Below are 23247 nucleotides of genomic sequence, written 5' to 3' on the forward strand. Positions count from 1 at the left end.
GCCATGCAGGAGGTAAATCCAGATTCTTTTCCCCTGTTCAGAAAGTAAATACAGTTTTGCGGGGAGATGCCAGGTTCTAGAAATACAGGATGAACTTGTCTGTGCAAGGTGAGGATAACATTGCCAGCAGTCTGCTTTCACCATCCTGCGCTAGTGCTTGGATCTGCACGCTACCCTGGGCCACATTGTCCCTGAGGATAACTTGTGGCTCTCCTTGAACCATTCTGAGAAACAATAAAGAGAAACGCTGGAGTTCTCAGCAAAATGTGCCATGGTCATGAGAGGTTATCTCATGCAATCCAATAAATGCCTACCCACTAATAAACAGCTTTTGCTGCTGCTAACGCAGGCTGTATTCAACTCACTGGCTGGAAGACAGAGACCCTTTTACCCTCCCTTCGTGACACACATCCCCCAGCTCTCTGCCATTTGCCAGCCCAGATCTGTGACTAAATTGTTCCAAAAGGTCTTTATCCAGATGCAGAGGCTCCATCCTTGTGCAGTGGAGCTTTTTTATTAAAAAATATCCTGGAGATTTTTCATTCTCAGAGTTAGTGGCTTGTGCTAAAAATTCTCTAATGGTGTATTGATCAAATGTGTCTGATAGGGCACCTCCTAAGTAAGCGCGAGCCTCGTGTTCAGCTGGACTGGACTGATGTCCCGTTCCCCCAGGAGTGCATGCATGGTCACACACGCACACGCCAATGTGTCTGTCTGTCTAGAACTCCTCCACCCCCCCGTGGGATGGAGCAGTGCCTGGAAGGGGGAAAGGCAGGAACCTGGCTGGGAAGCCCTGATCCTGCTCCCTCCCGGGCTGCTGGGGCTGTGGAGGTGTGCGGCTGGGCTGGGGCTGTGCTGACAGCACCGTGGTCACTTGTCCCCGGGGCATGGCACGCAGTCATGGGGCCGCAGAGGAAATCCCCGCAGACAGGAGCGCTTTCCCACGCTTGCCCCCAGCCCTCTCGCCAGACTGCTTGCTTCAGTCTTTTTTCAGAAGAGAACACCCTATAAAGATGGGGGTTTATTCTGTTGCCTGTTTCTCGTATGAATCCAGCTATTGCTAATCCAGAACAACCAGGGAGTGCCTCCTGCCAGCTGGTGCAGGGCCCGGTTTTGCCCCTGACCGAGGTACATTTGATCGCCATGTGCTGCTGGTGAGGAAATATCTGGAACACCAATGCTTGACTGCTCACTGCACCGTGATTCATGGGTGCTAGCGGAGCATGTAATTAAGCAGGAGCAGAGATGGAGTAGTCTCCTTTCCCCTGCATTATGGATGGGGCAGAGGAGGGGTCTCTGAGCTTCCCATCCCTCTCTGACAGTTCCCATGCAGTGCACCAGAGAGCAGCAGGGGCTGTCAAGCAGTCCCTTGCAGCAGAAGCAGGTGCAATGCATTTGTTGCCTTAAAACATTCAGTCTATACCTGCGTATGGAACCAGAAGTGCTGCTTGCCTGCAGAAGGAAATCAGGGTGCTGGCAAGAGAAGCGGGCAGGAGAGGAGGGGGCCCCTGGGGATGACTTCACCTGTACCTTCCCTAAATAGCTGCTGGCCCAGAGGACCGGCTGTTTGTGGCTCTGAATCTATTCCACCCACTTGCTCAGGGAAACTGGGAGGAGGCTTCCCAGAAAGCTGAAAGGTAAAATGAATTAACTGAAAGAGGCATCTCCCATAGAACATTTGGGCATCATAACTACATCTGTGTTGCTCTGAGGGCAGAGCTATAGTAGTAAAGCACACCAGGCATTGCCTTGCAGGTCACCTGAACACTGCTCCTCTGTTTAAGTCTCATGTCCCCATCACTGCTGCAGACGGTGAAGGATGCAACATGAAAGGAGGGTTTATCTAGTCCTGAGGACAGCGTTTGCAAGCAGCAGAATTTAGCCAGTAACTCCTGGGGCTCAGTGCAAAAGCAGGAGTGCATGTGCACATGTGTACATTTTTGGGGTCTGAATGTGCAAGGGGTAATAGATGTAGTGAACAACTCAGGAAGCAGTCAGCACTGGGAGAAAGGAAGAGATGAAGCACCTCACACAAATTTCACAGCTATAAGAGAAGTTGTTATAACTCTTCAGTTCACTTTTATTTAAGTTCTGTGATCAGTCTTTTCCATCTGCAAGAGCTCTTGTGTCAGTGCCACCAATATATGGAACAGAAATTATGACATTTCACCCCAGTAACAGGAAGAATGGCTTCATGTCTCACACCAGTAAGAGACAGAAATAAAACACCAGTTCCTCCCATATACTGCTAGCCCACTGGACACATGATCGCCATCGACCAGTTTCCTGTTCAACTTGTTCAGCAATCTACCCCCAACAACCTTACTGGATAGCTCTGTTCCCAAAGAAGGGATCTTTTAAAATCATTTTGCACCATGGCAGGAGGGGAACACCTCTCATTAGCATTTCTGCAGCAGGATTTCTGCACCTGTGAGGTCAGTGCAGGCATGGGTAGCCTTATCATGTAGCAAAGCTAGTGTTAAGCCCGTGGCAACAGGTGCAGCAAAGTTTGGAAATAGCCATTACGCAAACATTGTGCAACTGTACAGAAGGGGAGGGAGGAATAAGAGCCCTGCATCAGAACCATTTCTAAATGCTGCTTTGTAAAACCGAAACAATGGACTTGAACCTCCCTGCCTCTTTCTGCAGGGTTTTTCTTTGGGGGTTTTCCCCCTCTTCCTAGGGTACAAGGGAATTTGGTGGTTTGTGGAGATTCTCTTTTGCTATATTTTTGAGACCAAGCCAGTTCTTAAAGAGAAGAGAGAATGTTAAGAGGCAAAGAGAACCAAGACATTGCTAAGCTTAATATATGTGCTGGACTAAGTTGAACTACTGCTTTGAATTTGGCTTTTCTTGCTTTTTCCCTTTCTAAGGAGGATTGAAAATCCTTTCCCTTTGCTGAAAAGCACAGTAAAACCCTTTGTGGCAGTCTTCTGTGGCTCAATTGCAAAGCTGCACAAGGCAACTAGAGGTTCTCTGTAATGCCGCAGCCTGTATCTCTGCCTTCCCCTTCCTCATCAAAGCATCATCCCTCCAGCCACGGGCAGCAGAGAAAACCACCTGCAACAAGTTCTCTGCCTCCTCTGGCAAACAACCATTTTGTCTAGCTTGTTTCCTTATGTATTTGAAGACCTGACCATATTCCACTTATTTAAATTCTTAGATCTGTCTGAAACTGCATCAGGAGAAGGCTCCAAATCAAATTTACTTTAATTGCCACTGTGCAGGCAGCATCCTGCTATTACAGGCATGCAAATAAGGAAGCGTGTACCGTGCTTGCTTTTCCTCCATGGTAAGTGATGCTGGGTTGATTCTAGGATCTCAGAGACCCCTGGGTTCTCCAGCACCTGATCACCTTTCCAAACAGAGTGACCCAAAGGCAGATTCCAAAGCATGGTTCCCTTGCTGGGGTGAATGTGTTGGCTGTGGCTTCAGTTCAGAGCACACCCAATTTCCAGCTCTGTGGTAACCAGAAAGTACCCCAAGGTATGTTGACAAGAAAAAAAGAGAAAGAAATAAATTATCTGCATCAAGACACATAGCACTTGAGTCCGTTTTGTAAGGAAATGACTGGCTGAATTCTCTGGAGACTGGCAGAGGAAATGTGAATCCAAATGACTCCAAAAAGGGTTCCATCAGTCAAGACCAAAAGGATGGCGTTGGAAAAGCTGTGTTTAATGCTCTAAGGCTACATCTGTATAGTCCCTTGATCCTCTGGGAATGAGAACACTCCATGGTCCAGCACATATGATAGCTGCTATGCCTGTTAGAGGTACTGGCCATTTCAGCTTGGCCAAGAGATGCATCAGTGCCCTTTCATCCACACCACACCCAGTCAAGCAGAGCCGGGTCACCTAGCTGATATAACAACCTGTCAATCTAGTGGGAAACCACCTCCCAGCAGGAAACCACCTCCCCACATTGCGCAGCGATTTTCCACCACAGAGAAGAAATCTTGTCCTTGTGACCAGCTACCGTGGTGTCTCCACAAAGCACGAAGTGGCAACATGTACTGGAGAAGCAGGGGAAGAGGGGTGGGAAGAGCTGGTTCTACAAGGGTGTGTTTTATGCCGTGCAAGGGCCCAGGGGGATCCATGCTTGTGGCATCATCCTCACACAGTGCTATATTGCTTAACTAACTGAAGTATTAACTTCTCTCTTATATACAGATCTATTTATTAGCCTGCAGGGAATCCACGAGGTAGTGTGAACACAGATGTGCTTCTCTGTGGAGGAAGAGGGAAAAGCAGGGTGAGTCTTGAGGCTACCCTAGGTGATGGGAACACAGAAGTGCATAGAACAACTATAGCTGTTTAGATTCAGATATACAAAAATAAAATGGTGCCTTAGTCTGTGTGGCATGGCAGGAGCTGGGCTGGTAGCATCCAACGCGGTATTCATACCTCCTCTTACAGGGAGGCTTTCATCTTGATGGTATCTTCACTTCTCATTTGTACAAGTCACACTGAAACGTTGTTTGGTATCCGGGCAGCAAGATAATGGTGCGGTCCCCACTTCTCCCTCCCACATGCACTTTGCTCAAACATCCTCGTTTTTTCCTGAGTGTGCAATGTCTGCAGAATGCCAAATACCCAACCCGAGACAAAGGAAAGTAAATGCCCATTCGCCAGGAAGGCATATCCCCTTGTTCAGAACTGTCCCAGCCGTCATCTCTTCTATGCCATACCTGGTGAAACAGATGAAAGTTATCCTTGAAACCAAGCTCTTATACAGGATGTTCATTCCTTTTTCTCCTCTTCCTCTTCTTTGCTTTTATATACATTTAAGTGTATATATACTTATTTTTCCTCTAATACAAGTGAACACAAATGTGATGTGGAAATAAATTCCCTTCTCTAAAACACTTTGTGGTCACAGGAATGTACACATTTGGATTTACACACCCACACGCATTCCAATATCAAAAAATTTGTAGTCCCAAAACTAAGATGCTTTAAAAAAAGTTAATAGGCCAGATTCCTCTATTGGCTTTTATCCTTCATTAAGAGCAAAAAGATTACCTGAAATAATGATTTATTCTTTATATGCTGCCTGAGTTCATTTTAAAATTCCAATCAACAGATGCAAGGAAAAGAGGGGGAAAGCTAGTGGGGGGGTCATGTTAGGCTTTGAAAAGGAAAATTAGAGAGAATGTTTTCCTTTCTAATTTTTTTCCCCTATGGGTTTCAGGTTATAAGATGTTTAAAGAATGCTTTCTCCAAATGTATCGGCTTCAAAATACGTCCCCATGCCATCTGGATTTAAAAGAGTCAATCCAAGAGATTGGGAGTGGGAGCAGGAGGGAAAAAGGACAGAAACTAAACCCCTAAACCAAACCCTTTCCTTGATTCTTGGGTTGGTTTTGAGCATCTTTCATTATAAGCATCTTACTGTTTGGTTCTGCAATCTTGGCTGTTTAGCTCTTTACAACAGGGATTTCCTATCCGCACTGCTGAGGGGCAAACAAATTTCTCCAAAGGAGGGAATAAAACCCCCACTACAGCCTCAGATTTGAGCACTGGCTGTGCTGTAAAACTTCACACAAGCTGTAACAAGGGCGGTGAAGAATCCACACCCAGCTAGTCTGGTGCAAACAGTGTAGAGATTGACACAAGGGAACCTACGGACATTTAATCAGGTTGGGCAAATCCCATCCAACACAGGGCAGCTGTCACCCACATATGCATGCACACAGATAGCCAGCTTGATACAGGAGGGCCAGGATGAGAAAAGAAAGATGCAAGTACTGAATGAGACGTGGGCGAAGGCAGAGTGTTCCCTTGAGCATTAGCAAGCCAGGCAGATACTTAACCTAATTATGTCAATTACAATTGCACCAAAATTTAAAAATCAATAAATAAAATAAGCAATGGCAAAGGGGGGATCTAAAAGGCCTTGGCTGTTGAGCGACAGGGTCAGGAGAAGTGAAAAACATTAGCTTCTTCTTTTTGCTTTGTTGACACTTTAAACATACTGTTCCTTAGGACAGATGTAAGGAGCCCGGGAACCGGGAGGTGGGCAGCAGAAGGAGATGTCAGAATGATGAGGATAAAGATCTCGTGGGAGGTCTGACAAGGGGGTATAGACATGAGGGATCTTCTCCAGATATCGATCTTCATGTGAGTAACAGCGGGTCAGGTAATCACTCGCATTCGATATCTCTGAGTGACACTTTCCAAAGTTCTGTAAGTAGAGACAAAAGTCAATGGGTGAAAACTCTGGGATCATTGGCCATAAAATGTACAACTCTTCAGATCCTTCCTGAGACATACATATAACAATTAGGATGGAAAATTAAATAGTTCTGCTTACTGCTTCAGAAAAGTAGAAACCCAGGTAATAAAGCCTCACATTTCAAAATTTTTGTCTCATTTCCTGATATACCCGTATTGCTGATGAATATGTATAGATTTTGCATGGTTTCCCACTTGCTTGTAAATGCTCTGCCTCTCTGGATAAAATAAGCGGCTGGCCAAGAAAGGACAGTTTATTTTCAATCTTCCTAACTCTTCCACACCTGAGTTTTGAAAAAGCAGTGCCTGTATGCATCATCAATCTAATCCAGGCTCATGCTCTATTATTTAAAGGGCACATGTGTCGGACCAGGGACTTTGGAGGCAAAATAGGTTATCGTGTCTAATGTTTACCTAGTAGATAGAAGTGCATGTGCTAAGCTTTACCTATGCGAGCAGTTCCACTGAAAGCCTTGGGGCCAGTTTTGTGAGTCAAATCATCTACAGAGAATATAAAGCACTCGCAAGATTGAGACGGCTCTGTGGTCCCACGATCTTCCCTCTGATGGAGTGTATTCTCATGGATGCTTTGCAATATCTGATTCCTCCTCTTTAAGTGCCGAATTGAATGAAAACCCCTCGGAGTCCAAAGTGCTTTGATTTCTATTGAGATAATTTTGCAGAGGTGTGGCAAGCAATACTGATGAAAAACTGCTTGTTCGAGTGCAAAAATCGCAGAGACCTTTTTTCTCCCACAAAGCTCCACAAAAACAACAGCAACAAGAAGACAGAGATCCCCCCCGCTCTCCTGGTGCTCCTGCGGGGCACGGCTGTGCAAGCTCAGAGGAGTGCAGAGCTTTCCCACAGCCCAGGACCCTGGCTCCCCAGAGGGTGGCAGCAGATGGGAAGGATTCCTCCCTGCACACAAGCTCTTTCCTCCAGTTTGAAGCCCCGCATGATGACCCAAGCAGGAGGGACATCTAGCGAGGACCGTGCTTTTGGTCTTTAAAGTCAACCCACATTATGGGCTAATCTCTTCTCTAAGAGAGAGCAAATGCACTGGCAATCACCTTCTATGCCTGTGGTTTGAACTGGGGCTGGTTGAAGCAAGTAACTTGCCCTTGAGTCCTTCCTTGTTCTCTTTCAAAATACCAGAAACAGTCGGTTTAGTGGAAAGGACAAGGATTTGACCCTCAGGAGAAAATGCCTGAAGGAACAGAACAATCTACTCTGCTCATCTGCTGCCTGTTCCTGGATAAATATTTCACCAGGACACTTAAAAAAATCATATAGAAAACAGTGTCCACGATAATTTATTGATGGTTCAGACTGCTAGAAGAGGCAACAAGCAAGTTGAAGGGCTGCACCATCTTAAGGCAGTTTCAGGAACAGCCTTGCTAAGAGCACCGAAGGGTGCTAGAGGATGGATCGTTTGTCTTAGCACCAGGAAAACAGCAGCAATACTAAGGTCAATTTGATTTTCATTTCCCTTTCCTTGGCAAAACTGTATATCCCACTGCTCAAGCTTTTTAAAGTGATCTTGACTGGCCAGATAGCAAAGAATAGTAGGGTCTAGGCCCCCTCTATTTAGAATTGCTGCACTGGTACCTGAAATTCAGGTGGGCCATTCCCACAGCTACCTCATGAGGTTTTTTGTCCACTTCTGGCTTTTAATTGCAAAGTGAAAAGGTGGAGAGGTGCTATGCAGCATTGTAGCTGTTTGACTGGAAGAACCCAAACCAGGCGACATGAGGAAACTTCACTAACTCTACCTTAACCCCTACAATCTCCTCCTAGCTGCTTTAGGCAGCCCTGACTCACAGCTCTCCCATTCCCAGGTGGGAGCTATATTTACATGGAAAGTTTAGGCCTCTAGAGAGTTCAAGACTCAGATTTACACTGTACCACACACAACTTTGTGGCTGGAAAACTAGGCAGGCTGTGGCAACACATACTTTAAGCCTGGAAACAGTTATCTTCACTTAAATTATATAGCATAAACAGGGATCCATACCATAAGGGAAGCAGGGAATAAAGAACAGCTGTTTGCTATTCTTCTGATTGCACCAGCTGATAAAAAGGGACAAAGAAGGGCTAAGAGCTAGGGAGAGTGTTAGCCAGCACAGAATGTGGAAAGGTTCCCTCCCTGTATAATCTACTCTCAAACACAACAGAACTCCTTTCCACACCTGCAAGGGGAATAAAAGTATTAGCCGTGCTCTCCTCCTGCTTTATAAAGGTAAGTCATTAATTGATAGCTCAACTTTCTGGATAAAGCTAACCTGACAGGGAAGTTGTCTCAATGACTGAAATTTAGTAAGATGTAGCAGGCAAGAATGTCTCTTAGCAAGACTAGCAATCTATTATCAATTAAATGAGAGGGTAGATTTATATGCTTTTTGAGCATGCAACAGAAAAGCATAGGACTTCATACTAATATGTGCCCTCAAAATGTCTAATAGACAGAAAGGCCTAATAGGAAAGAGATTCTCAGTTAACAGAGTAGACATCTTATGTAAATTGAGCTGGGTGCTATCATCTAACACTGAAAGAAGGAGAAAGGGTCATGAGATACTATTTTATGGGCTGCCTATTGACAGTATACAGGGTCAGCAAAGCATAGTTCTTTCTGTTTATCTATCAGTTAATGTGGGCGTGAAAAAAGCATCCATGAAGTAGAGCTAGAGAAAATAAGTGTGATTTTTGTCAGCACTTCTATTTGGCCAGGTGAGTATGAACAAGTTCTTCTTTTCTTTCTGGGCAGTGCTCACTTCTCACAGGTGGGAGTGGGGCCAGAGCAGGGCAGCTGGAGAATGCCAGCATCAGGGTCAAAGGAAGAGACTTCCCTGTCTCCTTTCACCTTTCTTCAGCATGCGAAGCCAGGAGTCACATTGCTCTGGCTTTGTTCCCTGATCTCATTTCTAAGTAGCAAAAGGGAAGAGAACAAAATCAGCCTGATGTTTTTTTAACATATTTCGCAGCCAGTGCCCTTTGACTTCCTTCCCCAGTCCCACTGTGACTTTTCCCAAATCTAATTTATCTTTAACAAACTTTGAAATTAAATTAGGGATAATGAACTAATTAAATTGAACTGGCACAAAATTCTGCCACTTTGCCCCACCTGACTTCTCCCACTTGCCTTTGTTTCCAGCATGACTCCATGCAATTCTTCATTATCTGGGTTACATCCTCCCCTCTCACTTTTATTTTCAAGAGCTTGATTAAAGGGGATGTCAGCAATCTATCTGTTTCAGACAGCCTGGCAGATTACCTTTAAACAGCCTGTATTTGATTGAATTAGAGAGCTTTCCTTTCTGCCATGACTTCCCCTCAACCCTTCTCCATCCCCTATACACCTGTCTCCAGCTTTTCTTCTATTCGCAGATCATCTCTTTGGTAAAACTAGGTGTGCTGCAGGCAGCTTTCCCTCCAATCTGACCATATCCTATACTTTTAATCATCCTGAAATAATGAGTTCTTACTGGTCTGAAAGTGAAAAACTCCTTCTCAGGGTCCTGAGGATTTCTCTGCTATAGTCTCTGGAATATTTGAAGACTCTTACGTGAGAGCTGGACAGATATTGCTATGGAGGACTGTGGTTTCTGCTACTGCTCAAAAGCTCAAGAGCCAACTAATAAGCTCTCATGCAGCTTAAATTTATCTTTAGTCTTGCAGCATGGCTCACAAACACAAGTAGGGTGGTTTTCTCTGCTTGGCCAAACTCAAAGCAAACACAGTGCACATTCATGCACTTAACGGATGTGTTAACCTCTTCCCTGGCCGGGAAAAGTCCCTGCTGTTCAAAACTGTTCAAACTTTGGGCTGCCACTACCCTGACCCTCTCCATCAGTTGGTTTTGAATTTTGGGATGCAACACAGGCTGATGGACAGTAAGAAGTAGTTTAGTTGAGTGACAGCAACAGAAGACTGTTGTCATACTGCAGACCAGTCAGTGGAGAGGATGTAGGTGTTGGAAGATAGAAAATATAACAGGAACCAAAAATAAGAAGCATTTAATCATGGTGTTGGGAGCCTCGCCTCTTCCCCTCCCTGTTTCTAAACTCCCTACTCAGCATTTACAGGCTGCTTTTCATCTTCCAAGTATGGCTGCAACTTTAGGTATCTTCTGGCATGCTCCTGCTCTGTTTGACACCTTATCTATGAGGGAGCTCCCAGAATAAACAGTGTCCTGAGTAAAGAACAAATATTGACGTATCAGGGATGAGCAGATACCAGTGGTCCTGAGCTTGCTCTTAGGAGTGGTGGAATGCTGCGGGGACAAAACTGAGGGCAAGTGGGACAGAGGGACTTGCCCCTGTGTTCAGAAAAAGAAAAGCTTGAGCATGAGGAACACTGAAATTTACGAAATATACGGCAAACACCTATGATGATGGATGCACTCAGCATGCAAGTATTACTTATGCAGAAAACTTGCTCATAAAGTTGCATTACTTCTTATAGCATGCTTTTAACTCTTGCTGTCTATAGTACGTACCTGTTCTGCATTCCTATAGCATCTTAGACCATCAATAATCTTAAGCATTGCCCTCCTTGCTCTTTCCCTCCTGAGTCCTTTTCTCTACCCTTTTGGAGTTAGGGCAGGGCTGTTTTATCCTCATTTACAAATGGGAAACTAATAAGGAGACACCTTAGTTCTTTGTTGTATTTCTCTGAAAATTGGAAATGGGGCTATTGACGTGAGGGGGTATTCAGGCAACCTTGGTTTTGAGAGGAAGGAAATGTGGCAACTGGGAACTGAGTCAAGGCTGCTACATTTGATGGTTCTCCAACATCCCCAGCTTAGACTGCACCAAATCTGTAACTGGTGCAGAGCTGGGAACCTGAACCCTGGCCACTAATTTGCTGGGATCTTGGTGCAAGTCTCATGATTTTGACCTGTTCTTGCTGTAACAGGGACGAGAAATTCCCAAACAAAACTGAGAGCAGGAGTGTGGGGAGGTGAAGGGGGAGGAAATAATTTAAAAAGCATTTAAAAAAAATTGTCCTGATCTGTGGTGTCTCTTAGCAGGGAGAATTTGTGGTGGTGAGATTACACCTTCAAAGCACCGTATGACTGGCTTTATTTTTACTTCAGAGAAACTGGGAGGATTTCCAAATTTGGATTTGGAGGATTACTGTCCTTTTGCTCACAATAAAAATCTCCCACCCCAGGGAGGAGAAGGCAAGACCTCCCAAGATGGATTAGGGAGTGCTTGCCTTGTTTGTAGCAGTGGGAGTGTCCTCCAGTGCAGCCCAAGAAACTGTTGGGAGCTGGAGGTGAAGGCATAAGGGATGGTGGTTGCTTTCAACCACATCTTCCTCTAGGTTGGCATTTTCATCCTCTCTCTGTGTGTGCATAAGGCTGGCATGCTGCTGCCTGTTGGTGACAGGCAGGCAGGTGCCTGGGAGCTGATCAGCTCCTCTCTCCAGTGATAAACAGACCCCACCACCAAATGGAGAAAAGAAATCCAAACCAATCCAAAACTTACTGTCCACTCTCGCTCGTTACGTCTACGAAGACCTTGATCCTCATTCTGGGAGCAGGGGTGGGTGAGACACCGCAAGAGAGAGGTTACCATTCTGGTCCGGGCCAGGCCTGCTGCAGACACTTACCTAGGAAGGCTTTTGCTACAGCAAGGGAACTACAGGGCTGCTTCCAACACAGGAAAACCAGGGACCATGGGGATAAAGGCAAACTGAACTAACCCATTGCACACCACCTACCCCGCTGTTTCTGCTCCACCTTCGCCCACCTGTTAGCACAGATGTTCCTAGTCTGCAGGGAGGCACTAATCAATGGGACAGTCCACTGGGACTTTTTAAAAAATGCCATTTTTCTCCTGTTTATCCTCCTGCAAAGAGCTATTTCCCTCCTTCCCAAGGATCCAATGCCCTTGTCCTTTATCTTCTTCTGCAAATTACCCCTCTCCATCCCCAGGTTGCTGCTTCTCTGTGTGCCACCTCTGATCTATGATCTATGATCTAGGTGACCTGGGATGGATTCGGTGATCTGCAAAGCACCTCGTGTCTCCCTTTGCTTTCTTCCTTGTCTCCACACCCGTCTCTGCACCTCTTTGTTGAGTATCCCTGTGGGGCTGTAGCCCCATTAAACCCACAGCCCCTTCCTCCAATATAAAAGGCAGCAAAATAAAGGGGAAGGAGCAATGTTTAAAGGTCTTTTCCAACTTAAATGATTCTATGATTCTAAGGCAAAAGCTGCAGTCACCACAACTTGGGGGGAATACACAGGACTGAAGGAGAGTTATAGGCAAGGAGGGGGCTGAGAATAGCATCTCCTTGGCCAACAACTCTTGGCATCACCTAGCAAATATCCTGTGGGATGGGAAGGGAGAGTTGCCTCCCTTTCAGAGAGAGACCTGGTGGCTTTAATACCTGAGAAAGGGTATGATTATAGGGTAAGGGAATGTAAGAGGAGCTGAAGACACCTCTTTCTTCTGCAAACACCATTCCATTTCAAAGTGTCACTGGTAGCTAAGAGATGGTCCAGAACCACTTGTAGGTTTAAATGCAAGCTGAGGCCTAATCAGCCCTACCACAGGCCCTGAGCTTAAAGGAGCTTGGTGACCAGTCAAGTGGTCAGAAAAACAACAGAACAGGGAAACAGTCAGGTGTGGTCTCTAATCTGAGAAGGAGAGCACCAAAGAAAATAACCTTTCTCCCTCTGTCTCAAACATGCTGTCTGTACCAACCTCACGCAAGGCAAGCTTTTTTATTTTTGCATATGTGATCCCTCTCTGACTGTCTCTTATTTACTGACTCTTTCAGGTGCAGGAACCTTTATGTGTTCCTGTATTCTCCCACATACCCTCCCACATTGTTCTTTCACACATGCACATATGCTCCATCTTAACTATAGTTGCTTCCATGCACGAAAACTCTTCTTTTTTTTCTATCAGTCCCCTTCTCTTTCCTTCCCCTTCTCGTACTGACTAGCTTGGAAAAGCCCTCTTAACATCTCCATGAGGTTTTTGGCTTCAGCTTCTGCACATCCTAGTATTGCTGCTCTGCTTCGTGCTGCTGAGCCTTACAAAAATTCCCCAAACCAAATCCCACACCGAGAGCTGTACCCTTCAAACCCACCTCATTTCTCCCTGTGTCTCCAGCCACACTGACTGCAGAGGGGGCAGACCCCTGTTCTGAAACAAAGCCATTAACCCTTTCCCCCTCCCACATGCCTCACCTCACTGTAGAAAGCAAAGGAAAACACTGCAAAGAGCATGCACAGAAGGCAAGACAAGGCAGAGGCATTCCTGTCAGCACCCCCAGAAATAAGGGTAGCAAAGAGAGCAGCCATCGTGGGCGGCATGCAGGAGGTGGAGGGAGTGGGGACAAGGACAGACTGGATGCATAGGGGCCACTCCACAAGAAGGGGAGGAGATGCAGAGGGGGAGCACTGACTTCAGAGCGGTGCAGTGAGAAAGGCAGAGTGTGATCATGTACCTTGAGGCCAGAATCTGAGGGGAAAGGGCCTAGAGTGACATGCGCTAGCGTAAGTTGGGCTGGATGGTTGCATACTCGACTAGGTCTCCGCCAGCATGGATGGAAGTCCGAGGACTGGGTGACGAGGCCAGAGCGGAAGTGTCCAGCTCTGCATAGTGGACATCACAGTCCTTGTTGCCAGAGTTCTGGAGAGAAGAGAGCAGCAAGGCGGTGGGGACACAGGAGGGAGGAATTGGGGTTGAAGTGGGGGGAGTGAGAACACAGGAACCGTGCAGAAGGTGGGGAGTGAGTGAATGAGACGGGAGAGGGAGTGTGTGAAGGGTGGAGGGAGAAAGAAGAAGGGGGAGGAAGAAAAAACAGTTAAGAAGAGGGAGGTAGGGAGGTAATGAACAATCAGTCAGGTAAAATCCCAAATAAAAGCAAAGGTCCCGATGGCACTGCTCCCCGTATCCACCACTGAGCTGAGTGACTCAGCCCGGGTTGGCAGCACTCCCAGCAACTGCCCCATCTGCCCCTTTTACTGGGGCTGCTCCCAGCAGCATCTCGCTGCTCTGATATTCCCATCAGCCCCTCTGGGATCAGCATTTTCCTTAGCCGGGGTGGTTCAGTGAATTCAAGCCTTATTGGATACCTGACCTGTCAGTTCTGACCCAGGAATTTAGGGTTCATTGCAGCACACTGGAGGCAAACGCAGGGTTGGGGCTGTGAGTGAAAATCATGTGGAAGGCTTGAATTTGGGGTATTGGGAAGGAGATGCCTGGAGGGAATGGCTTCAAAGCCATAGCTCCAAGGGCAGGTTTGCAGCAGACGCATTATCATAGGGAAATGACACTGCTTAGCCAATACTGTTGTTTTGCCCTAGCATGGGGGCTGCAGAGTTCTTAAGTGCTACATTTTAACACAAGGCTGACTGCACAGTACGCTACTGCAGATTAACTATGCAGCGTGATTTTTGTCGTTGTAATAACATCTAATAGATGCTAAAAGCATCCTTCTTTGGCATGAAAATATTTATGGGTATTCCCTTACTAAGGTGGCTTATCAGCAAGAACTGCATGAATGGAATATTATCCAATTTGTCTGATCATTCCTACCCAGACATCTTTCATGCTTTGCAAATAATAATGGTCAGAGAAACCTGGAAGGCAGGATTGCCTGGAAACTTCACTCCTCAGTTGGGAAAATGAGTCACCAGGAGGAGCCCTGGTGTCAGTAGCCAAGGTATTGGGGGATACCCTGGCTACTTGCCCTGTGGAGTTTCTTTAGCACTTGCTTTTGGGCCTGTTTTCCGTGTCAGCATTAGCCAAGCATCTGCTAAGCCTCTCTGAGAGGAGAGAGTTGTCTCTTCCAACTGAAAGAGCTTTCCAATTTCTCTATCCCCTTTCCAAAATGACTCCATCACGTGGCAATTATGCAAAAGGTGTTTAATTTGAAAATGTTTCTCTTCTCTCTCTGTTTGGAAGTGTCCTCAGCCAAGTACCAGCTGTGGCAGAGCCATTTTCAGAAGTTTTTAGCCCTGTAATAAGCTGGTTTAGTTCCTGTTGCTGGAAGGGGTTATTCAGTCAGTGATTATCTCTGACTGCTGCGCTGTTCTGTAGCAGGGTTTGGCGCTCTGACAGTGCCCCTCAGCCACGGGGATGAGGGGAAAGGGAAACATGGCTGCAGCGGCATTTCCAGTGTCCAGTTCCCCGTGCTGCTCAGCGAAGCTAGACACTGGAGGACCAGGCGGTTTGAGGTTGCCCTCTGTCCTGCCCTTGCGGGGGGTGACCAGGTGGCAGTGGCAAGTTATTGGCATGAAAGCTGTGTATCCTATGGCCTCTCTATTTTGTGTCTGGACCAAGACTGAGTGTCTATGGATATTTAAGAAAATTAGTAATGACAGCTCCAGCCTCAAACCCAAACCTATGCCCTGCAGAACTCTTTCTCCCTGAACTTTGTATCTCAGTACCTCCTCTAGTCCCAGAGAAAGGCAGACTGTCTTTACCTCCTCATTCCTCTCCTGCCTACTTTGCCTCACTCCTCTACAAAATAGTACTTCCTTCCCACTGGAGGTGTTTTCTCCATGGAGCTCCCCTGCTTTCTGCCACTCTTGGGCTTGCTCCTGCTCCCTGCTGCTTGTTTGGAGTAGAATTTATTACAATATCAATAATGTGACTTGTATACAAGGTCTAGCACTGCCACATGCAAGCGCTCTGTGTAAATCATCAGCATCAGCACCCTGGTAATTGCCCTGTAAACCGAAAGGAATTATTTTGCTGTCTGCAGCAACAAAATTTTCTCTTCTACCTGTGCAAATAGGTATTGCTGACATATACACTAATCATACTTCTGCTCCTACATGCACTTGTACCTCCACCTCTCTCACACACAAACGCACAGCTTCTACATCACACATAGGCACTGCCACGTGCATGCAGAGCACACCTCTGCTTTTACCTACACACGTTACTCTGCGCGCTGACACACACGGGTACGGGCACTCTCAGACATGTCTAGTCTTTGTAGGTGTTATCTGAAACACACACTCACCTTTCCATCCCATTCACTCCTGCCTAGATATCCTCACATAAACCAAAGCTTTACCTCACAAGAGCTCAGAAACAAATGCTGCAGGCAATCCCATCACCCCTTTGCTCACTTCTGTACCCTTAATTGTCCACTACACTGTCCTTGCATATTTCTGTGCTGTCAGCTTCATGTTATCTTTCCCATAGTTTGCAACACATAAACATACATATTCATTTGTAGCCTCCAACACAGGGCCCAACCCTGCTCCCTTCTGCAGGTATCTTGTCCCTGCAGACATGCCCCAGCCTCTTCCCTTCGCCTGGTCCCCTGCCAGCACTCATCTGCACACATCCACACACACATACCTGCACACCCTCTTTGTGGATTCCTCCTCCACCTGCCTCTTTTATTTTCTCCTGGCACCTCTCCCATTTCCCCCTCCCTCGCTCTTTGCCATCTCTAATCACTTTCTGACTCCCATTCTAGTGCTGTGAAATTGTCAACCCAGGCAGTGGCTTTCATGCCATCTTGTGATATATCTAGTTTATCCCAAATTACGAGGTTTTGCACAATTCATTTGAAGCTGAATGCACCCGCCCCATTTTCCTGCAGAATCCATTCCCTTCAACTCTCATCTTCTTCACTACGCTCCCAAATCAAATCTCCACATGAAGTACAAGCAGAACAAGAATATCTTGCCTTTCTTTTGTGCCTTCCCCTTTAAAGGATCCCAGAACCATATATACAACAGACCAGCTGCCTACATCTGTGTCTGAATAGAGTGGCAGGGGGGCTGTATCAAAGTGAGGTTGGCAGAGACCCAGAGAAGCTGAAGGGGAATGTGCTTCCCTCCTCATCCTCCAACTGACCCATCTCTCAGGCAAAGGACTGTGCAGGTCTAGCTTGCCTTGGTCAGTCAGTCCCTCAGCACGCCGTCGGAGTGTGGTTACTGGGCCTGAGCTGTGTGCTGGTTTTGGTAACTACAGCTATCCCTGCTGTGGTTCCTTGAAGATTTCCATGCGAGTGCTATCCCAGACACTCTTCAGCATCCCCCTCTGCAGGGAAGCGCATGTGTGTGACATGAACAGGAGGCCTCTGCAACGCCTGTGAGTGGTCCTGCAGGGAGGAGGGCCAGAGCTGGTTTCTTTGCAAAGCGTGGCTGGGCAATGTGATGCACACCTGGCCCTGGCGGTGGCAGTACATACTGCCTCTGTTATCTGGGAAGAATCCAGCACTCGTAGGCATCAAAGTGACACCCTTCTTCCCCTTGCCGGTCACGAACTTGAATAGCTTGCTGCCTGCCCAAAGGATACAGTGATTTAGCAAGAAATGGGAGCAAGCCTCATCTCATTCCTGGGGCAAAAAGCCAAAGCATGGTGTGTTTGCATGATGGGGGAGCCTGATACCATTTAGAGGGACTGCCAGTCAAGCTGACCAGAGGACAGGTCCAATTCACTGCTGTGCTAGAATCCTAATTGTGCCAAGAGCGGGCATGGCTGTGGCAGCAGTGGTTGCGTCGCCCAGGCACCGCATCCTGACTGCTAAGGGAGTTTCTTCATGGGCCAAATGAAATAAGGTCTCCACAGTGCCTCACCTCTTGGCTAAAACCAGGGTAAGGAGCAGTGAGTGCCAAGCACGGGACATAGAAATACATCTTCTCAGACCAGGATTGAGAGCAGCAAACTCGGTTCCCATGGTTACGGAGCAGCTACCCATCAGGCCCCATCTCACATCACTAACTCTGCCACTTAATTAACTGGCTGCTCGTTATTTCCTGAAATGAGCTCCTCCATCCTCCTGCTTGCCTGAAATTCGGCGCTCAGATGCTTTCCACAGAGCAGCCCATCTGGCTCTAGCATCCTTTGTTTCATTTAAAACTCACCTATCACTCAGTAAGGATTAGAAAGAGCTGGAGACAAGCCCCAGGACTGAGGGTCAGCTCCAAAGGGAAGTTTTTCTTTAGGAACATCAGCCATGTTCAGCTAAGATGAGGTAAATAGGATCACACCAACACAGCTCGGCAGGGCACTGTGTCTTTTTATTTTCAATGCCCTCGGCATCTGTATCGCTGTAGACTTCTGCTAGCTAAAGGCCACTGGGCCCTGTCCTTCTATTATCTGCACAGAAATATACATTAAAGGGTCATACCAGGAAGAACAGGAGGGAGAGTTATAATTAGTTATGTTCATAAAATATTACTCTAGTATGGGCTCATATTTACATTGCTTTCTCAAAAGACTGGGTTCACATTGCTGAGATCTAGAAGCACCAGGCTTGGTGTTTAGTGTTCTGAACCACCCCTCGTGGAGGAAGAGTTTGAGAGAGACCTGCAGCGTTTACATAGGGATCCTACGTCTCCCATGGAGGATGGGGGGGGAGCAGCCCAATGCCACGGGGTGAGGGAGGGAAAGGATATTGTCCAAGGCATGAGAGGAGGAAGGTTTTCTGTTTTCTCAAAAAGGGAGGACGCTAATCCTACCTGTTCTCTGTTTCCTATGCCTTTGCCCCTTGAATCTAACATTTCCTCCTTCAGCCTCACTCCTTGAAAACCAGCCTTTCCTGCATGGCTGTTAACATCTCTCCCTGACCCTTAATCTCTCTCTGCTGCTGCCTCACATTAGCATCTCCCTATCTGAGGCTGAACAAATCCACACAAAAAAGAGAGGGTTAAAGACCTTGTTGTCAATAGAAAGCCAAATACTGGCACGCTCTGCCCTGCAGAAAATTGCTTTGTGAAGCTTTCACTGCAGAGCACGGTGCTCTTCGAGAGCTGCTTCATTCAGCTGCAAAATCTAATAGGGGCTCAACTGCAGAAGGTGGAGAGTGACCAGGGTGGGATAGCTGGCTTGTAGGCTTAGCTCTCTTATGTATGTAAAGATGAGACTACCACAGGTTGCGGCAGTCCAATGACCCATAAAGGCACAGCTCTAGGACCTACAGAAACAAAGGGCAAAAGGGGCAAGTGGTGAATTATGGTCAGTGGTATTTGAGAGGTGGGCTGAGATCAGAGTGTGGAGGTTGCCTTCCTCCATGAGAGGATACTCCTGGACTGTGAAGGGTGCTTGTTCGCCCCCACTGGATGGTGGGGGTCTTTTATTTTATAGGGTGAGAGAACCTGTGTGAAAGGCAGTGAGGCTGGGGGTGAAGATGAGGTCAGGCAGCATTATTAGCACCCTGATCTCCTTACCAGTTTGTCAGTGTAGGGAGAGGGCTCGGTGGCTGCCATGTCATAGTACGGAGTCTGCAAAGGGATTTTCTGGATTTCCTCTCCGTGTTTCATGTTGTCTAAGTGAACAACCTGTAATAGAGGAGAGAGAAGAGGGATGAGAAGAGCAAGTACTATCCTTCGTCACAGCTTGGGGCAACATTGACTTCAGGTGACACCACCACAAGATAACACCATGAAGGGCAGTGCATCTTGCCTTCTCCCTTGCTCCCGCCATATTTCTTGCCTCCTGTTCTCTGTCTTTCTTTCTGACACCACTCATGACATTCAAGATAGTGAGGATGCTGAAAAGTCCTCACACCTAAGAGCCCAGCTGAACACCATCTCATTTGGAATTCAATCCCCATGAAACGGAGTAAGCAGGTTCCAAATTATAGCTTTCAATTAGTGCCAGTCTTTGGGAACTCTGGGCAGACAAGTCCTTACTTTCTGCCCCTCAAACTTAGGCCACGGAATTCTTTGCTCTTGCAAACCTTGTTTTCCAACATTTAGGCACTGTGGACACTGCTTGGAATCAGTTTTCCTTGTCAGAGGAAGGAACTTGCAGCTGGGCTGGGAAGGCATACCTGGATGTCTTCTGCAGTCAGGTGGCTTTTCATCTCCTGTTTCCTCTTTGGTGGAGGGGCAGGTTTGTGGGATGGAGGCAAGTCAATTCTGCAGATAAAGAAGTGGTTGCTGATTAGAGAGCAAGAGAAAGGGGTCTGCTTGCTTTGATGTGTCATAACAAGCCGGATCCTGCGTGCGCCAAAGATTTGATTGTGTTTGTCACTGCGCTGCCAATATAATCATATAGATTATTCTCTGTAGCCCCCCCGTGCCCTCTTTCTCACCCCAATTAGAATTGTTAATAGAAATAAACTCCCTCCTAGCATTCTGTTCATAATTCCAAGCAAATCCCCATGTCGGATTGCAGATCCCGTGGGTACAGCTGGGATACCTGTCTCCCAGCACTGTTTTGGAATGGCTCCAAATCAGCCCATGGGAGGTGGCTTATTTTATGGCTGTAGGGTACCAGAAAGTGTCTGGCAGTGGTCACTGCAAATCAACAAGGTAATGTTAGCCCCAATTTGGTAGCTTATTTGGAATGGTACCCCTGCCACAGGCTTCCCAGTAGGAGTTTGAATCTTCCTCATAGACATGCTATGCCATGCAGGGACATTCATCCCTGACCCCCCCCCAGTCAGGGGATCAGCTTTTGCCCCAGAGCATAAGGATTGGCAGCCATTATAATCCTAGCCTAGAGACTGTCTCTGCACATTCTGTTCATATGCACAGATGTGTCTAATCCTTTTACAAAACGTATTAAAACCCTGATCCACTAATTAGCTGGGTCCCCCCCTCCCTTCTCTCTGTACAAACTTCACCAGATCTTCTGAGATGGGCGACTTTCCTTGGCAACTCAATGGATTCCAGTGTAGGGCCACAGTGTATGGGTAAGGGGGAGAGTAAAATGGGTCCCCGAGGCTCTGCAAAACATTGACTTTATGGCTCCAAAGAATAGAAGTGCTATTAACTTTTGGAGGCATTGGAGCGGGCTCCACAATAGAGGCAGCACCTCTGCAGACTAGGGCACCATTGTGTTTCTTTTCTCATCTAAAGTGGCTCTTCCCTCTGTCTGCAAGGAGGGCCATTGTGGGAAGTGGATTGTCTGAATGCCTCTGTATCATAGAGCCAATGCTGTTGATGCAATTTCACCTTGTGGTGCTATTTTTTTGTTTGTGTGCCTTTCTGTCTCTCCTCCTACTTTCTCCGGTTCTTCTCCCTCCCTCTCCCCCTATCCTCCAATGCCCTCTCTCAAATGGGATTAAATGGAGCACAAAATGTGGCCAAGATGTAACAACAATGAGGTGGGGGGTTGTGGAAGATAAAAGCAACCTCTAGCCTTTGGGCTTTTCATGTGTCCCCTTTGAGGTGGGAAGGAAGCGGGGGTGCTCTTTTGAAAAGACAGTGACAAGATAGAGCTTTTCAGGAAGAGGCCAGGGTAAATATTTCTGCAGAGGGTTCTGTTCATGCTGCACAGACTGAACTCCACACCACCAAATTCCCTGCCTGGGATCTGTGCTGCAGAGTGTAGGGCAGAGAAAAGCAAGCACCTGTCAAAGAGGAGCCCCTCAGGGGTCCCCTCTCCCTACTCTCATATTGCCAGAGTTCATGTCTTCAGGCTGGCACCATATGTACAAAACTGGAATGCTGAGTGGATGTGAAACCCTTCTGGACTCTTTGGGATACATTCAGAGGTGCTCAGGGTCTACCAGAGACCCCTCTCTGATGATAGAATGTTATTCAGTCTAATTCAGGAGCCTGAAGCCATTTCTTTGAAAAAGGAAGAATAGGATCCTCTCCAACCACTGGAGGTGAGGGGCACTGAGCAGCTGCACCATGTCCAAGGATATGCTACAGCAAAAGCAGCATCTGGGTGAGCATCATTGTGCTTCAGTTTCCACTTAAGGCTTGCTATAAGAGTTCAAAAATAGGAGAGAGCAGGATGGAAAGCACTACGGGCCCCAAGGAAGGGAAGAGAGTCAGAGGAGTGAGCCAGAGGGACGCAGACAGGACGAAATGGCAGGAAAAATGGTTTGCTGCCAAGCTTTTCTTGTGTGCAGGTAGCAGAAAGGCCAGCAGTGCTCTCTGTCTGCTGCCCCATCCAATAGCACCTGTACCATCAGTGTGCTGTACTTCTGCAAGCCTGGGGCTACTTACAGGTCATTCTCCGTTTCAGTGCGGTTCTTTTGTTGCCGCCTGTAGACAATAATTACGGTGACAGCCACGCCGATGATGAGAGCTGCTGCAATGACTCCTCCCACGATCCCAATAATGCCTCCTGGGGCACCCTGAGGTAGTGGCTTATCTGCAACACACAGGGAAGCACAGGAGGGAGGGTTAGAGCATCAGACAACACAAATGGTGAGGCACAATGGCCAGTACAACCAGGGACTCCAGGAGCAAAGATGCCAACGTGCTCTGAAATTGTCTCAGGTAGCCATGTGCAGGCATCTTCGTGGGGGGACACAGGTCATACTGAAACATAGTAGTCAGAGCTCAAGAGAAACAGGAATCTGTGGCTACAATTGCAGCCCAGTGTGTCTTCAAGAGCTAACCGCTTTCTTACTCTATTCTGCAATTTCCCCTTAAATCAGGTGGCTATTCCTGGATCTGTTTTTCTGCCCTCGAAGAAAGAAGAGTTTAGGGAATAAAGGTGCCTCCAAGCAGTCACCCCATGTGGTGCAGAGGGACTCATGTGGACCTGCTACTTGATATTATTTAACTATCTTGAAAGCCTTCTGCAGGGCTTTGTCACAGTGTCTTCACTGAATTCCTGGCGCTGTAGAAATGAAGGGGAGCTTTGCTATTAACGTAGGTCTTAGAAGAGCTAAGGACCAATGCTCAATTTATTGAGGTGGAGCAGAGGTATGTGCAGCCCTAAACCTTACAAAAAAGATGCCCTGAGTGTAGGATTTAGGGGTGAGGGGGACATGTATCATATCTTGCGTTTCATCTCCTGTTTGCTCCGTGGCTGGAGAGCTCTGTGACCTGGGCCAGCTCCTCAGTGACTAACGCGGACCTCATTCAAAGGAAACCTATCCCACGGGCCTGATAGGAAAGTGCTTTGAAACGTACGATAAAAGGATTTAATTTGCTCTACCTTCCAACCTAATTAAACTTGAAAACTAGCTAATTGGTACTTTGTACTTACAGCTCCGGCAGTGATGAAAGAAGGAGATAATTGGAATGGAGGAAGAAGGAGGAGGAGGAGAAGGAAAAGAAATTCAGGGGAGGGGAGAGAGACAGGAATGAGGGAACAAGGTGCTTTGTAGAACT

The 23247-nt window shown here is 47.0% G+C and overlaps 1 protein-coding gene across 1 annotated transcript in view; it reads right to left on the minus strand.

Moving 5' to 3' along the window:
- Positions 1 to 2056: 2056 nt before the first annotated feature.
- The window catches only part of NECTIN1 (nectin cell adhesion molecule 1), a 108358-nt gene continuing 87167 nt past the window's right edge, over positions 2057 to 23247 (minus strand). The window contains 4 exon segments of the mRNA XM_041125279.1: positions 2057 to 6183; positions 19390 to 19500; positions 19995 to 20082; positions 22129 to 22276. Coding sequence (XP_040981213.1) covers positions 5965 to 6183; positions 19390 to 19500; positions 19995 to 20082; positions 22129 to 22276 — 566 coding nt within the window. The 3' untranslated portion in view covers positions 2057 to 5964.

Source organism: Aquila chrysaetos, chromosome 8 (assembly GCF_900496995.4).
Source record: "Aquila chrysaetos chrysaetos chromosome 8, bAquChr1.4, whole genome shotgun sequence".
Lineage (NCBI taxonomy): Eukaryota > Metazoa > Chordata > Aves > Accipitriformes > Accipitridae > Aquila > Aquila chrysaetos.